This window comes from Danio rerio, chromosome 10, assembly GCF_049306965.1.
Source record: "Danio rerio strain Tuebingen ecotype United States chromosome 10, GRCz12tu, whole genome shotgun sequence".
Classification (NCBI taxonomy): domain Eukaryota; kingdom Metazoa; phylum Chordata; class Actinopteri; order Cypriniformes; family Danionidae; genus Danio; species Danio rerio.
In genome coordinates, this window is record NC_133185.1 from 3,662,501 (window position 1) to 3,680,080 (window position 17,580).

At 33.1% G+C, this 17,580-nt stretch overlaps 1 protein-coding gene across 3 annotated transcripts in view; it reads right to left on the reverse strand.

Moving 5' to 3' along the window:
* pi4kaa (phosphatidylinositol 4-kinase, catalytic, alpha a) overlaps positions 1-17,580 on the reverse strand; it is a 75,087-nt gene that overhangs the window by 1,674 nt on the left and 55,833 nt on the right. For all 3 annotated transcript variants that reach the window (XM_005172596.6, XM_009305081.5, NM_001034972.1), the window contains 15 exon segments: positions 16,511-16,601; positions 16,254-16,421; positions 13,615-13,668; positions 13,371-13,491; positions 11,484-11,613; positions 9,459-9,529; positions 9,268-9,340; positions 9,114-9,184; positions 7,453-7,562; positions 5,739-5,843; positions 5,534-5,659; positions 4,300-4,420; positions 2,550-2,709; positions 1,652-1,741; positions 597-680 (listed from right to left, as the gene is read on the reverse strand). In XM_005172596.6, coding sequence (XP_005172653.1) covers positions 597-680; positions 1,652-1,741; positions 2,550-2,709; positions 4,300-4,420; positions 5,534-5,659; positions 5,739-5,843; positions 7,453-7,562; positions 9,114-9,184; positions 9,268-9,340; positions 9,459-9,529; positions 11,484-11,613; positions 13,371-13,491; positions 13,615-13,668; positions 16,254-16,421; positions 16,511-16,601 — 1,575 coding nt within the window.

Here is a 17,580-nt window from a genome sequence, read left to right on the forward strand (position 1 = left end):
TCTAATCAGTAATTCACAGGGCAGCAACTCAGTGCATTTAGGCATGTAGACATGGTCAAGACGATCTGCTGCAGTTCAAACTTAGCATCAGAATGGGGAAGAAAGAGGATTTAAGTGACTTTGAATGTGGCATGGTTGTTGGAGCCAGCCGGGCTGCTCTGAGTATTTCAGAAACTGCTGATCTACTGGGATTGTCATGCACAACTATCTCTAGGGTTAACGGAGAATGGTCTGAAAAAGAGGAAATATCCAGTGAGCGGCAGTTCTTTGGGCGCAAATGTCTTGTTGATGCCAGAAGTCAGAGGAGAATGGAATCTCTGAACGCACAACACGTCCAAACTTGAAGCAGATGGGCTACAGCAGCAGAAGACCAAACCGGGAGCCGCTCCTGTCAGCTAAGCACATATGGACAATAGAAGATTGGCAAAATGTTGCCTGGTCTGATGAGTCTCGATTTCTGCTGCAAAATTTGGATGGTAGGCTCAGAATTTGGTGTCAACAACATGAAAGCATGGATCCACCCGCTTTTGACGTGAAATTGCTTTTCATGTGTATTTATTCTTGGAGCATCACGTGAGAGAAGTGCTGTTTGTTACCTGCTACTGAGGAAGCAGCGCTCGATGACTTTGATCATGAAGGCCGCAGCTTCCTTCTCGCTCATGTTTGGGTTGAACCGTTGCCTGCCGAACACAATGAACAACATACAGAAATCAACACTGGGCATGACCCGTCAGAAGAACTGGTGGAAAAAAACTGGTAGAAATTCAAAACTCGTTTAATGCTAATTTATGGGGGTGCTGATTCAGAAACACTGACTGGTTCTGTTCTTGAAAATGTGATCTGTTTGTAAAATAACGTTGTTTTGTGTTATTATTTCACAACAGCAAAATAACAACATTGAGATATGACTCTTTTTATAAAGTGTTTCTCAGTTCTCAGGTGATATTTAAATACAGCTGAAGTCACAATTATTAGCCCGTGTTTCTTTTTTAAATATTTCCCAAATGATGTTTAACAGAGCAAGGAAATGTTCACAGTATGTCTGATAATGTTTTTTCTTCTGGAGAAAGTCTTATTTGTTTTATTTCGGCTAGAATAAAAGCAGTTTTTAATTTTTTAAAAGCCATTTTAAAGTCAAAATTATTAGCCCCTTTAAGCTATACATTTTTATGATTGTCTACAGAACAAACCATCGTTATACAATGATTTGCATAATTACTTTAACTTTAACCCAATGAGTTAAATGTCTCTTTAAGCTGAATACTAGTATCTTAAAAAATATAGAGTAAAATATTATTTACTGTCATCATGGCAAAGATAAAATAACTAAGTTATCCGAAATGAGTTATGAAAACTATTATGATTAGAAATGTGTTGAAAAAAATACAGGGGGGCTAATAATTCTGACTTCAGCTGTATATGGCTTTATATTAAGCATAATCCTGATTTCTGGCTTAGACTAAATTAGCAAGCTCAGAAAATGCAAATAATTATGTATATCTGAATACTGGCTGTGTGCTTTTTCTGTTGACATGTTTTGTGTGAACACACAGTCGCTGTGCTTGTCCTTGTGTAATATTTTGTATAAACTCATTTCCGTTATGATCGGGCCAAGCTTGTCTGTGTTATGATATCATTTCCAGTAACGCACTTGAGGAGTTTGATCGTCTGTCCTCTGAAGCAAGGCAACCCCGTGTCCAGCATCAACGTCACCAATGACACGACAGCATCCATGTAGGGCCTGAGAATCAAAACATGCATATGTAAACAATTAAAAACCTCTGACAAACCAGCAAATTGCAAAAAAGCAACCCTATATCATCCTAAAGAGGACCTATTATGCAAATGTCACCTTTATAAGGGGTTTAAACACAGCTGTGTGGCAGTAGAGTGTGAATATAAGCAGCTTCTAATGGTAAAAATATATTAAATATACTTTTTTTAATCACACTTGATGAAAACCGTCTGAGGAAACCCTTTGATTGACATTCTCCCGCTGTACGTGTCATCAGAAGGGGAAAGCCCCGCCCATTGGTGATGATCTCTCCCTCATTAGCATAGGAGGTTAGTCTTGTTTTTTAATCTGCCACTATGCTGGCACACTGGCATTTGTAGCTCCACCCTCTTTTGAAAAAGAGTACAATCACAATTGAATTTAAAGCGACAGCCACCAAAATAGACATTCTTGAGTGAGAAGCAGCCGTCTGCGATTAGTTATCACATCGTATCTGCTGAAGGCAATGTCAGCTCCTCCTTTTTTTAAAAAGAGCACATCTCATTTGAATTTAAAGCGACAGTCACCAAAATGGCACATTTTGGCTCAAAGCCTAAAAGGAGCAGTTTCAACTAGTTATAGATCATTATTTGTGTGGTATTTTGAGCTGAAACTTACACATACGCACTCTAGGGACATCAGAGACTTATTTTACATCTTGTTAAAAAAGGCATGATAGGCCCCCTTTAAAAGATTCGGGTGGTTTGAAGGGAACAGAGAGAAGTCAAAATCCTTCTTAAACCCTTCTGAAATATTGAAGAGCGGCGCATCTCACCTTACAGCCAGGTATCCGCGCACACACATCTCCATGAACCATTTAAATGGTGTAGCCTCCATCTTGCCTCCCATGATCATCACCATCTCATCGGTCAGCTTGATGTCAGGCTCCCAGCCCAGATTCCCACCAGGAGAACTCTCAAACATGAAGCCAAAGTCTACAAAAACATGCAACCTCAGAGTCATTTAAACTTCTCGTAATACATTAAATTAAAAAAATGCAGTATTAATTTAATTCAGACTTAATTAATTGGAGGAACTGAATAATTAAGAGGGTTATATGATGAAAATGTTCCTTGTTTGATGGACTATAGGATATAGAAATTGAGCAGTTATCAGTTATTATTATTAAAACTAATTATAAAATAATAGTCATACAAAATTTGAGTAATTAAGTAATATTAAACTAATAATAAAATTAAATAAATTAAAAAATATAAACAGAAATGTTGCATTGAAAACTGAAATAAGTTTTGTTAAAAAAAACTAAAATTACAAAATAGAAATAAATGATATCCAAAACTTAATTAAAACTATACAAAAAATAATGACAATAAAAAAGACATTTTTAAACTAAATTCATAATGAAAACCAAAAATATCAAAATTAAAGCCATTTCAAAATGCTATTGTAACAATGACAAAAAACAACAAGAAAGTATAAATAAAAGCTCAAATAACTCGAATAAACTAAAAACAACTAAATATAAACTATAAACTAACATAGCACACTCATGGTTAGCTGGGTTATTTAAAATAAAAGAAAGAAAGAAAGAAAGAAAGAAAGAAAGAAAGAAAGAAAGAAAAGAACTGAATAATTAAGAGGTGTATATGATGAAAATGTTCCTTGTTTGATAGACTTTAAGCTATAGAAATTGAGCAGTTATCAGTTATTATTATTAAAAGGAATTATAAAAATGTAATACCATATTTAAATAACAAATATAAAGTAATATTAAAAATTATAATAAACTATAAAGTAAAAATGTAAGTTTAAGTTTTTATAATAACAACAAAGTATAAATAAATACTAAAATAATTTAAATAAACTAAACTAAATATAAACTAAAATAGCCCAAATGGTAAGCCGACCATGGGTCATTCGAAATTAAATAAAGTAAAATGAAAAAATGCAATAAAACAAACAAACAAAACAAAATTAAACAAAACAAAATAAATACAGTAAAACAAAATACAATAAAAGTAAATAAAAAAACAAAACAAAAAACTAAATAAAATAAAATACAAAACATCTAACATTAAAAAAATAAATGAAATAAAATGAAATGAAAATAAAATAAAACAACTTACAATAAATTAAAATAAAACAAAATAAAAATACAACAAAACAAAACAAAACAAATAGCAATTAAAAATAAATTAAAATAAAACAAAATAAAATACAAAACAAATTACAATAAAAATAAATAAAATAAAACAAAATAAAATACAATAAAACAAATTACAATAAAAAATAAAAGAAAACAAAAGAAAATACAACAAAATAAATATAATAAAATAAAACACAACAGAACAAAATAAAACAACAAAACAAATTACAATAAAAAAAACATAATAAAATTGATTAAATTAAATTAAACACAACAAAACAACTAACATTAAAAAAAAAAATAAAACAAAAAAACTCAACAAAACCATGACTCCTATTTTATTAAGTGGACCACATAAAAGTGCTACAAAATAATTGATCTAATTAAAGTCAAAGTAGTCAGGTTTAATCAGACTCACCGATGTGAATGAGATGGCCTTTGCTGTCCAGCATGATGTTGCCGTTGTGTCGGTCTTTGATTTGTAACAGAAAGAGCAGCAGACTGTAAGCAGCCATACTGCGAATGAAGTTATACCGAGCCTAGAAATGAGCAAAAAAAAAAAGAGAAATGTTGAGATAAGAGCCGCATAAACAATTCAGTCCATAAACATCAGCTTTCAGCGCAAAACAGAAATACTTCAATATATGAATCTGTTCATTCAATTATGAAAGGAAAAGTATTACAAGATATTTTGATATGCACATTTAGAGGTTACTTACCCTATCACCAATGTAATTTGAGGTAACTACAATGTAACAATGTAACTAGGTGTCCAAATGTATCCCCTGAAAAGTATTTATGATGGCAGTACCTTTCATTTATTGATTTTTTCTTGTTTTATTTATTTTTTATTTATTTATTTTTATAATATTATTATTTTTTATGCACTCCCTCATCTATAAGGGGTTAAATTGTTGTGGAAGGGGTTGTTCTAAAAAAAAAAAAAAAAAAAATATATATATATATATATATATATATATATATATATATATATATATATATATATATATATATATATATATATATATATATATAATTAAAACCAATTATAAAACAATAATAATAAAAAATTTGAGTAATAAAAAACAAAATAATATTAAACTAATAATAAAATTAATTAAATAAAAAATATAAACAGAAATGTTGCATTGGAAACTGAAATAAGCTTGTTAAAAAAAACTAAATTTACAAAATAGAAATAAATGAAATTCAAAACTTAATTAAAACTATACAAAAACAATGACAATAAAAAAATACATTTTTAAACTAAATTCGTAATGAAAAATAATAATATCAAAATTACCTTTCATTTATTTATTTTGTATTAATTTTCTTATTTTATTTTTACATTTTTATAATATCCTTATTTTTTATGCATTCCCTCATCTGTAACGGGTTAAATTGTTGTTGAAGGGGTTGTTCAAAAAAAAAAAAAAAAAAAAAAAAATATATATATATATATATATATATATAAAAGATATAGATTTAGAGAAAAAAAGAAGGGCCGTATATTTCAGACATTTTAAAAATAATAATATTTATTTTCACAGGTAATTAGTTACTTTTATAACGATGTAATTCAGTTACTAACTCAGTTACTATTTGTGAGCAGTAGTAATAACACGTTATTCAGGTCATTAAATGTGTGTAACCTTCTGGAAAGCCAGAGTGGATTCGTCGCCATATTGGTTCCTGAAGTAGTCGTACATGCCGAAGTCAGTCTGCCGGCCGAGCTGATCCCGGGATTTACAGTCCGGAATACATTCAATCACGCCACACTGAAATAAACAAACAGACAGGACATTCAGATACAGCTTACAAAGATAAAGTCTTAGAGGCAAGCGAACATTCACTCACTCCTGGAGCTGTGGCCACAACCCGGTACGGGAACACAAACAGATCCAAACCCACCAGCTGAAAGATGTTCTTGAACAGGCCAATGATCTGAAGCGCGAGCATGTCCTGACACAACACAAACCACATCAATACAATCTACTTACAGAAGGTCCAATTACATTCCAACAAATGTATAATACCTGCACATTCATTTCGATTTTATCACTGTAATTCAGTAGATTTTGGCTCAGATTCTCCTTATTGTAATATGCCCAGATATTTGAATACACTCACTGGCCACTTTATTAGGTACACCTTACTAGTACCACGTTGGACTCCTTTAGACTTCAGAACTGCCTTAATCCTTTGTGGCAGAGATTCAACAAGATACTGGAAATATTCCTCAGAGATTTTGCTGCATATTGACATGATAGCATCACACAGTTACCGCAGATTTGTCGGCTGCACATCCATGATGCCAATCTCACGTTTCATCACATCCCAAAGGTGCTCTACTGGATTGAGATCTGGTGACTGTGGAGGCCATTTGAGTACAATGAACTCATTGTCATGTTCAAGAAACCAGTCTGAGATGATTAACGCTTTATGGTGCGTTATCCTGCTGGAAGTAGCCACCAGAAGATGAGTACACTGTGGTTATAAAGGGATGGTCAGCAACAATACTCAGGTAGGCTGTGGTGTTGACACGATGCTCAATCGGTACTAATCGGGCCCAAAGTGTGGCAAGAAAATCTCCCCCACACCATTACACCACCACCAGCAACCTGAACTGTTGATGCAAGTTAGGATGGATCCATACTTTCATGTTGTTGATGCCAAACTCTGACCTTATCATCTAAATGTTGCAGCAGAAATAGAGATTCATTAGAGCAGGCAACATTTCTCCAATCTTCTATTGTCCAGTTTTGGTGAGCCTGTGTGAATTGTAGCCTCAGTTTCCTGTTCTTAGCTGACAGGAGTGGCACCCGGTGTGCTCTTCTGCTGCTGTAGCCCATCCGCCTCAAGGTTGGACGTGTTGTGTGTTCAGAGATGCTCTTCTGTATTTTGTAACGAGTGCTTATCTGAGTTACTGTTGCCTTTCTATCAGCTGGAACCAGTCTGGCCATTCTCCTCTGACCTCTGGCACCAACAAGGCATTTGTGCCCACAGAACTGCCACTCACTGGATATTTTCTCTTTTTCAGACAATTCTCTGTAAACCCTAGAGATGCTTGTGCATGAAAATCCCAGTAGATCAGCAGTTTCTGAAATACTCAGACCAGCCCGCCAACAACCATGCCACGTTCAAAAACACTTAAATCCCCTTTCTTCCTCATTCTGATGCTCAGTTTGAACTGCAGCAGATCATCTTGATCATGTCTGCATGCCTAAATGCATTGAGTTGCTGCCATGTGATTGGCTGATTAGACATTTGTGTTAACAAGCAGTTGGATGGGTGTACCTAATAAAGTGGCCGGTGAGTGTAAATGTCAACTTGCATCCGATGCACACTTTGCACATTATATTTATTATAATTTTTGGCATTAGAATTATGACATTTTATTCTATTTCATAGCAAAAAATGTGTTGTGAAAAGAAAACAGTAATTGGTTCTTGGAATAAAAAACAAAAATTGTGAGGATTTCATATGGTTTTCCTATTTACATTAAATAATAGTTTTTATTTACTGAATGAATTTGGAATAAAGGTAACCGGATGTTTCCTATGAGACTGACCTGTCTGCAATCATCGCCCACTTTAAAGATGGCCGCCTGCCAGCAGACCCTTTGAGCCGTCAGTGAGCTCTCATCTCCTTCATCCTGAGAGTCGGACGGACAGCGCAGACCTGCACACACACAGAGAGACCACTTAGGAGAACACATACAACTGAAATACATCAGTCCCTCAATTCTCACATTCCCTGGATGTCATTGATATACTAGATACTGTTCAAATCAGAATTATTCTCCCTCCTGTATAATTGTTCTCCCAATTTCTGTTTAAAGGAGAGAGGATTTTTTTCAACACATTTCTAAACATAATAGTTTTAATAACTCAATAGGGTAGATAGGCAAGTCATTCTATAACGATGGTTTGTTCTGTAGACATCTGAAAACATATATTGCTTAAAGGGCACCTAGGTTACCCCTTTTTTCAGATTTAATATAAGTCTTTTGCGTCTCTAGAATGTGTATATAAAGTTTCAGCTCAAAACACCCACCAGATTTTTCATTATACCTTTTACAAGATCATATTTTATACTCATTTCCAGCAGGGGGTGGTTTTGTCGTACTGCGCCTTTAATTCAAGTCTTTCCCGCCTACTGTATCTACGTGCCTTCCCGCGTGCTTTAATCTCCTCCCTCAGCTGCGTTAGACAACAGACAGACTTAAAGGAAGAAGGTCTCACGTAGCGTTTGTGAAATACTACAGTAAGAACTTTACTAACGTTAATCAGTGTTTGTTGTGCAGTCGCGTTGATGAGTCATACGCAATATCGTTACAAAGTTCACGCGCGCGCACACACGCGCACATCGCAGCTGACACACACACACAGACAGGCAGACAGACAAAGTGCACTTAGCTTTGCACTGTTTTTTCACTCAAATGTGACAGGATACAGGCTAATCTCCAGTGCTGTGTGGATATCTTTTATGCTAATGTACAAAATAAACCTGATTTAACGTCTACAAACCGGGATTGAAGCGTCTTCTTTAATACAGTAATTGTTCTGACACAGCTGTGCTGATGAAGTGAATCTGAAGTAAATCGCTGTAATTAATTACACACGTGCTCTGGTTTAAAACACTTTAAACATGTGAAACTCACTCTTGATCACATTTGATGATGGTTGCTGATCCGAGCGAACCGAACAGACCTTTTATTCCCGGTTGCTTTGCGTATGTGACTACCGGGACGTGTTACTGCACGCAGCTGTCAATCAATTCGGTGGGCGGGGGAATCGCACTCCTACGTAAAGTTGCAGTTGGTCTGAAAACCGCTCTAATTGGTCCACCGTTTTTATGTTGTTAAATTGATAAAAAAGGACTGGGTGTGTTTATATCAGCTCAATATGATGGTCTATACACTATATATACACATATGTTTGTCCAAACAGCTTGAAAAGTAGATTTTTCATCATAGGTACCCTTTAAGGAGGCTAATAATATTGACCTTAAAAGATTTTAAAAAAAATTTAAAAACGCTTTCATTCTAGCAGAAATAAAACAAATAGGACTTTCTCCAGAAGAAAAAATATTATAGGATATACTGTGAAAAATTCCTTCCTCTGGTAAACATAATTTGGGAAATATTTGAGAAACAAAATTCACAGGAGGGCCAATAATTCTGACTTAATTCTGTAGTTAATGGCATATGAAGCGTCATGTGAGACTCACCCTCTTTTTCAAGCTCACTAACGCCACACCTCTTAACTTTGAATTTGGCCAGATAAGGGGCTTTGGCAGCGCTGTGAAAACAAAGCGAATGTTACTGAGCTCATAAACCAGCTGACAAATCTAAAAGCTGATCGCAGGTGACGAGCGGTGATACCTCTGCATGGGCGTTCCTGACTTGTAGTCGATATCAAGGACGATTGCTTCTGGATTGCTTGGCAAATAACATCCTGAATACAGAAGTGGGAAACACAGATTCAAATAAACGACCCAAACATGCAGGTCACATTTTTTAAAGCTCAATTACACTAACTATTAAGATTTATCTCGAAATGAGTGATTGCAGACCTGGCTGAACTTTGATTTCTGACAGCGCCTTCAGACACGCTCTCTTCCTCTCATCTCCTTTGGGAACAGGCCTGGAAAACACAAACAGCACACTTAGACCTTTTTAAGGCCATCAAGAATTAAATTTCAGGCTTATATAGGGCTAAACACTAAGGATTTTTCTCATGGTGCAGCAGAAAATAATAATTACTTGGCCCATCAAGAAACACAATATAATGAGTTATTTCATTGCCATATATTCGAAATAATATGTCAAATCAAGCAGACCCTAGCTGTATACATGCACATTTTTTCAATATAACGTAAAAAAAAAACAATAAAAACTCTTTAAAATTAGAATAAACTAAATGCCTGCACAAAAGACTGTTATAATATTAGTTATGAATAGAGAGTTTTGTTGAGATATATTGTTGGTGATTGGATGTGTGTTGGATCGATTGGGTAGCTTTATATAAACAAAGGAAAATTAAGACCTGTTTAAATTGATTTAAGACCTTTAAGACAATAATTCAGTGAATTTAAAACTTTTTAGGGCTAAAATTTAGTTTTTGAAATTTAAGACTTAAAAAAAAAAACGCGGACACCCTGTTTATTTCTGTTCTTTTCAGTTGCAGTCCATTCAAGCTTAATATACAGTTGAAGTCAGAATTATTCGCCCCCTTTTGATTTTTTTTCTTTTTTAAATGTTTCCCAAATGATGTTTAACAGAGCAAGGAAATTTTCACAGTATGTCTGATAATGTTTTTTCTTCTGGAGAAAGTCTTATTTGTTTTATTTCGGTTAGAATAAAAGCAGTATTTAATTTTTTAAACACCATTTTAGGGACAATATTATTAGCCCCTTTAAGCTCATTTTTTTCGATAGTCTACAGAACAAACCATCATTATAGAATAACTTGCCTAATTACCTTAACCTGCCTAGTTTACCTTATTAACCTAGTTAAGCCTTTAAATGTCACTTTAAGCTGTAGAGAAGTGTCTTGAAAAATATCAAGTAAAATGTTATTTACTGTCATCATGACAAAGATAAAATAAACCAATTATTAGAAATAGGTTTTTTAAATTATTATGCTTATAAATGTGCTGAAAAAATCTTGCCTCCATTAAACAGAAATTAGAGAAAAAAATAAACAGGGCCGCTAATAATTCAGGGGGGCTAATAATTCTGACTTCAACTGTATATTTTACCCACAGCACATAAATGGTCATCTACATGCTACAAACAAAAAAAATAATGTGATTTTTAACTATATTTTTATTTATTATCACACTGATATACACCTTTTCTTTTCAATGGGTTAAAGTTATTAAAAAGGCTGTTGAAACAAAAGAAATACACCATTTCTCTTACTTTTGCTATTGAGGAGTCATGTGCACCTACTGACAGGTAAAGGCCTCTCTCTCTCTCTCTCTCTCTATGTCTAATATTATCAGACATACTGTGAAAATTTTCTTGTGCTGTCAAACATCATTTGAGAAATATAAAAAAAAAAAGTAAAAAAAAATTCAAAGGGGGGTTAAAAATTCTAACTTTAACTGTATATACATAAATACTATATATATATAGTATATATATATATACATAAATACTATATATATATATATATATATATATATATATATATATATATATATATATATATATATATATATATATATATATATATATATATTGCATAAAGAAAAAAAAGCTTACAAGGATAATACAACAAAAACTTTTAATCCATCAAGTTTTTAATGTAAACAAAGTACAAGAAATGCTCAATAAGAATAAGAATTATTAATAGTAAAAATGCAGCAATATTTTAGCTATATTTTTCCACCTTACATCACTGCTACAGTAACCAACATTTGGGGTAAAAAATGGGGCACTATTTTCACATAACTGAAACTTAATTAGACTGACTTTTAAATATAAACAAGGAATATTTATTTTATCAAAATTCTGATTTAAAATATGACCAATACTCTACTGATTATAAAGTTTTCTGTTAGATTAAATAATTTTACTTTAAGCAAAACGTACTTGATGATGGCGGAGACGTTGGTGATCTTGTTGAAGAAGTCAAACTCGCGCTGATAGAAGTCTTTAGCTGGACCTGACAGAGAGTGCGTGATCTCTTCCACCATCTGCTCCAGAAGCTCACCGATGTCCGCTGCACCACAACACAAACACAAAACCTGCTGTTACTTTTAATCCACTGATTTAGCATTTTAGTTATAATTATAACTTTTAAAATGTTATTTAAAAAAATAAACAAAATGATAGAATGGTGGTGTATATAAGAAACATGTATTTTTATTTGACATTTTCTAATTGACAGGCCTACTCTTTATTTCACATTTAATATACAGGGTGGGCTATTTCTATAGATACATCTTAATAAAATGGGAAAGGTTGGTGATATTAACGTCCTGTTTGTGGCACATTAGTAGGGCTGTAACGATACGCGATATGAAACTGAAATCGCGACACTCTGATCTACGATCCTGTGTCGCGGTGTGATAAGGGAGAATTACGACACGCCCTGTGACTACCTTTCCAATAACGTCACGCCAGCCTGCAAAAGTTGAGCTAGTTGAAGAAGAACGTGAGGAAACTTTTTTTTTTGCTCGACATTACGAGCACTGCTCCGTTTAAGCCCTGGCAATATGCGTTTAGCCGGGGCCGTCTGAATGTGTCAGGAATATCAAAAACAAAACCAACTTAACCCCGCTTGACAACCGACAACGGCAGAAACATTGCCAATGCTGTCGAACGATGCTTTGCTCACACTGTTAATGTGGCTGTGCAGAGAGGGGTGGGCATTCACCAGATGTCCCAGTAAGAAAAGTTGTCACGTTTTTCACTGCTATGTTGACATGATGGTGTTTCTGAAGCAGAATTTTCAACTCCCTTAAATCCAACGAGTTTGGAATTCTTAAGAGAAATAAGTTGTTTATTTGTTTAATGTTTACTTGATTTGTGGTTTGCAGCACAGGCATTAAGCCTCAGTTACCTCAGTGTGAAACAGCAGCCACTTAATTTACTTTTTTAATGTAAGAGTACTTGATTGAAAAAGAATTTTCAACATGCTCGAATCATCTCCACAATGGAGTTTAGTTCTGTTTGGTTTTTCAACAGTATTTTGTTACAAAGAAAACAGAAGTGTTATAGCTTTGGCTATTTATTTATTTTATATATGGCTATTTATATTGTTAATAATTTGCATAGTTAATATTGTTCTTTGATGTTCAGTTTATAAAGATTTTTCAAATGTTATTTAATAAAAAATATAGTTTTAAATGATACGAATCGAAAGTGATACGAATCGAATCGTGGGTCAAAAATCATGATACGAACCGAATCGTGGCTTTGGTGTATCGTTACAGCCCTACACATTAGTATATGTGAGGGGGCAAACTTTTCAAGATGGGTGGTAGCCATTTTGAAGTCGGCCATCTTGGATCCAACTTTTGTTTTTTCAATAGGAAGAGGGTCATGTGACACATCAAACTTATTGGGAATTTCACAAGAGAAGCAATGGTGTACTCGGTTTTCACGTCACTTTATTCTTTCATGAGTTATTTAGAAGTGTCTGACTACTTTTAAAATGTGTTCAATGTGCTGCCCATTGTGTTGTATTGTCAATGCAACCCTCTTCTCTCACTCTTCACACACTGATAGCAACACCGCAGGAGAAATGCCAGCACAGGCTTCCAGCATCTGTAGTTTCAGGTGCTGCACATCTTGTACCAAAAATAATCGCTCAATTTCCCCATAATCGAGCAGCCCTACCGCACTGAACCAGTGGAAACAGACTATAAATCAGCTGTGTTAAATAACAGAGACATACACTTGAATATGTAGATTGATGGAGATGAAACGCTGGACTAATCTGAGCAAAACCACGGAGTAAACAAATAGACGTACGGTCTTTCTGATGTCCCTCTTCATCCAGAAAGATGTTGGTCTTCATGTTCCATATGAACTGATGTGCGAGGAGCTGCGACTTCTGTGCGGCCCACAGGATGTACTCGCGCACGTAACCCATCTGCAAAAAGCCCAGGACAGATGTTAATAACAGCCCAGGGGCGCAAGAGTCACATCAAAACCAACGCTTTGTGAAGAAAAGGGAGAGGTAGTTCAGAAAAGGTCGGAGGTCAGGCCTCCTCACCTTGTCGTAGCGCAGCGCCTGAACGATTTGAGGAATGTAAAACAAAATGGCATCCTGTAAGAGAAAAGCAAGTTGTAAATCAGTCAAACATAAAGGAGAGAACTTCAACCTGTTCCTCACATGAGGAAGACAACACGAGGAGCACTTTTATAAAGCGTTTATGGTGTTTAACGCAGGAACATTCATCAAAACATCTACTTTTGAGTGGAGTGTCAGTTTCAAAAGTGTCAATGTCTAGTCATGTCAGTGGAAACTTGTTAAACCTCAAAAGCTGACAAATATTTGACCAAGTTGAATGCTTCACTGCTTCTGGGGAACTCTGTGTGGATTAAAATGATTTAAAATTAGACTAAATATATATATTAAGAGAGGATAAACGTCAAAAAATCTAAATGTGTCTTTTTTGTTTATATTTTAATCCCCCTTTTAGCAGGATTTTTAATATCTCAGTATTTTCTAACTGTAAAAGTCATGCCAATGTTAATTCTGCTGATTAAAATGCTATTGTTAAAAAAAAGTAAGCTTATATAATAAGTAAATTATATTAATAAAATTAAATACAATTAAACAAAGCTTATATTAATAAAATTATTTATAATACATTATTATTTAGTTTTCAAAATAAAGAACATATTTGTTGCCTGGACTAAAAAAACCCACAATAGTATTATTCATTATTTTCCTTTATTCATCTGGGGTCGCCACAGCGGAATGAACCGCCAACTTAACCAGCATATGCTTTACCCAGCGGATGCCCTTCCAGCTGCAACCCAGTACTGGCAAACCTCCCTACACATTCATTCACACACACTCATATGCTACAATCAATTTCGTTTATTCAATTCACCCATAGCGCATGTGTTTGCACTGTGGGGGAAACTGGAGCACCCGGAGGAAACCCACACCAACACAGAACATGTCAAATCCCCACACAGAAATGCCAACTGACCAAGCCAGGGCTCAAACCAGCGACCTTCTTAATATGAGCAAACAGTGCTAATCACTGAGCCACCGTGCCACCCCCAATAACAATTTTGTTCATAATCTATTCAATAAACATTTTTTCTCTAAATGAATTCTCTGAAATACTTTAATTGAAAAAAATCTAATGTGTGTATAAAGAAATGTGTGTGTGTGTATATATATATATAATCATTAATTTGTAAATATTTATATATATTTTGCCATCATATATAAAATGTATTTATGTTCTTATCTATTTATTTATTAAATATAAAATTAAATATAAACAATTTACAGAATAAATATAAATACCTATATTTAAATAAATGAGTAAATAAAATAAAATTACTTTATGTTTAAATGAATTTAAATTGCAGCCCAAAGTAAATATTATTTCTTTAATAGAAATTGTTCTCACTGTAAAATGTTAATGTAAACACAATTAAATTTACAAAATGAAAAAATATTTGTGTTCTGTAATTTAAAAAAAAAAAATAATAATTTTTGGTTTGTTCTGTAGACTAATCAAAATAAAAATAACTTAAAGAAGCTAATAATTTTGACCATAAAATGCTTTAAAAAAAAAAACTGCTTTTATTCTTGCCAAAATTGAAGAAATAAGACTTTCTCCAGAAGAAAAATATTATCAGACATACTGTGAAAATTTCCTTGCTCTGTTAAACAGAAACAAATATGGGAAATATTTAAATAAGAATAAAAAAAAATTCAAAGGGGGGCTAATAATTCAGATTTCAACTGTATATATATACAAATATATATATATATATATATATATTCTCATTTGTAAATATTTGCATACTTTTTCATCATATACAAAATGTAAATGTTTACACTTATGAATATAAATACTAATATTTAAATAACTGATTAAATTAATAAATATGTATCTTTAAATGTCTAATTTGATGCATTTAAATTGCAGCAGCAAGTATACTTAGTTATTTTAATAGAAAGTATTTTAGTATTTTAATAGAAAGTGTTCTCACAGTATATAAACAATATAAACATGTTAATGTAAATAACATTATATTTTTTTAAATAAGGAATATATTTGTTTTGTGCACTTTAAAGAAAGCAACAATTAGAGAAGTTTTTATAATTATATGTAATATATCCTTAATTTTTCGAAATATTATAATTGGGTAAAAATAGAAATTTCTACTTAAAAAAGAAAATTATTAAAGATAAAATTTGAATTTAAAAAAATTATTGTATTGCGTTAATATATTGTATATATATATATATATATATTTAATTTATTAATTTGTAAATATTTTTTATTATATATACATATATATATATATATATATATATATATATATATATATATATATATATATATATATATATATATATATATATATATTGTAATGTATTTACGTACTTATTCATTTATTAACTAAAATATAACCAAGTTCTAAAATGAACATGTGTGCTTATATTTAAATAACTAATTTAATCATATAATATTATTTGTTTGAATACATAATTAAATTCTCCTGGTATACAGATACGCAGTTTTTTTTAAAAATAGCCAGCAGAAGAACTACAAACTTCTTCAAATATTATCTGACAAAGGGAACCTTCAGAGCCACAAGCACAGAGACCAGTTGGCATAAAGATCAAGTCTAGAGCGCCGCCCTTCTGGTACGTACAGGAGGAAAAGAGCGAAGGACTTTGACTCCATACTGAGCAGTGAGCGGATGAGGAGGATACATGCTGGAGAAATACGAGAGGCCGGTCGGAGGATCTGCAGGAGCCCAGCACAAGATGTGGCTCAGCTCTGGAGAATCTGCATCAATGGTGTGCCACGTTACCAGGAACTATGGGTAAAGCACATGAAGAAACACTCGAGTGTGATTCCTAACATGCTGTGGTTGTACTAAGTTTGTGGTTGAGCAGCATATCTAACCTTCACTGCCTCTGGCACATCGCTGACAGCACCAGGATCCAGCCGAACTAGACGAGTCACTTCTGCCACAATGGCGTCTGCGTTTTTGAACCTACAAAACATGTCAAAAGGTCACACACACACACACACACACACACACACACACACACACACACACACACACACACACACACACACACACACACACACTGATGAAAAAATGTGAGCTCTTTACCCAAAATGCTTTTGCTGCCTGGATTAAATTAAATACTGTGATTCTCTAATGAGCAAATATATATTAATTTTTGTTTGTTTTTTGAACTACTGTAGTGCATTCTGGGATTGCATTCTCCAGAAATGACACATGAGAAAACAAATACTTAAAAAAAAAAAAGTTTCATCACATTGTGACTTTTAATGACATTTAAATTCTCAAATTCGAATGTTTAAATAAATAATAAAAATACATTTTAAATGAGATGAAATTAAATTAAATTAAATATTTCCCCCCCACAACTTAAACAACTATTTTTGTTTTGGGAAAACAATTTTTGTCACAATGAAGATTACAAGAAAAAGAATACATACTGAAAAAACAACAACTGCCGAATCACATATAAATAAGATAAATTAAAAAAATAAAATAAAATAAAATAATATTAAATTAAATAATAAAATAAAATAAAATAAAATAAAATAAAATAAAATAAAATAAAATAAAATTAAATTAAATGATGTTTTTACACACATTAAACAAAATATTTTGTTTTGGAAAGGTTCGGGAAATACGCATAATTATAAAAAAAATGTCATTAGAAATTGTTAAAATGAAACCATTTAGACCAGGGGTGGCCAACCCTGTTCCTGGAGAGCCACCTTTCAGCAGATTTCAGTTGTAACCCATATCAAACACACCTGCCTGTAATTATCACGTGGTGTTTTGGTCTTAAATAATTGGTTCAGGTGTGTTTGATATGGGTTGCAACTGAAATCTGCAAGAAGGTGGCTCTCCAGGAACAGGGTTGGCCACTCCTGATTTAGAAGATGGCAAAATACCATGTTTTGTGGTTTTATTCATAACTCTTATTCTA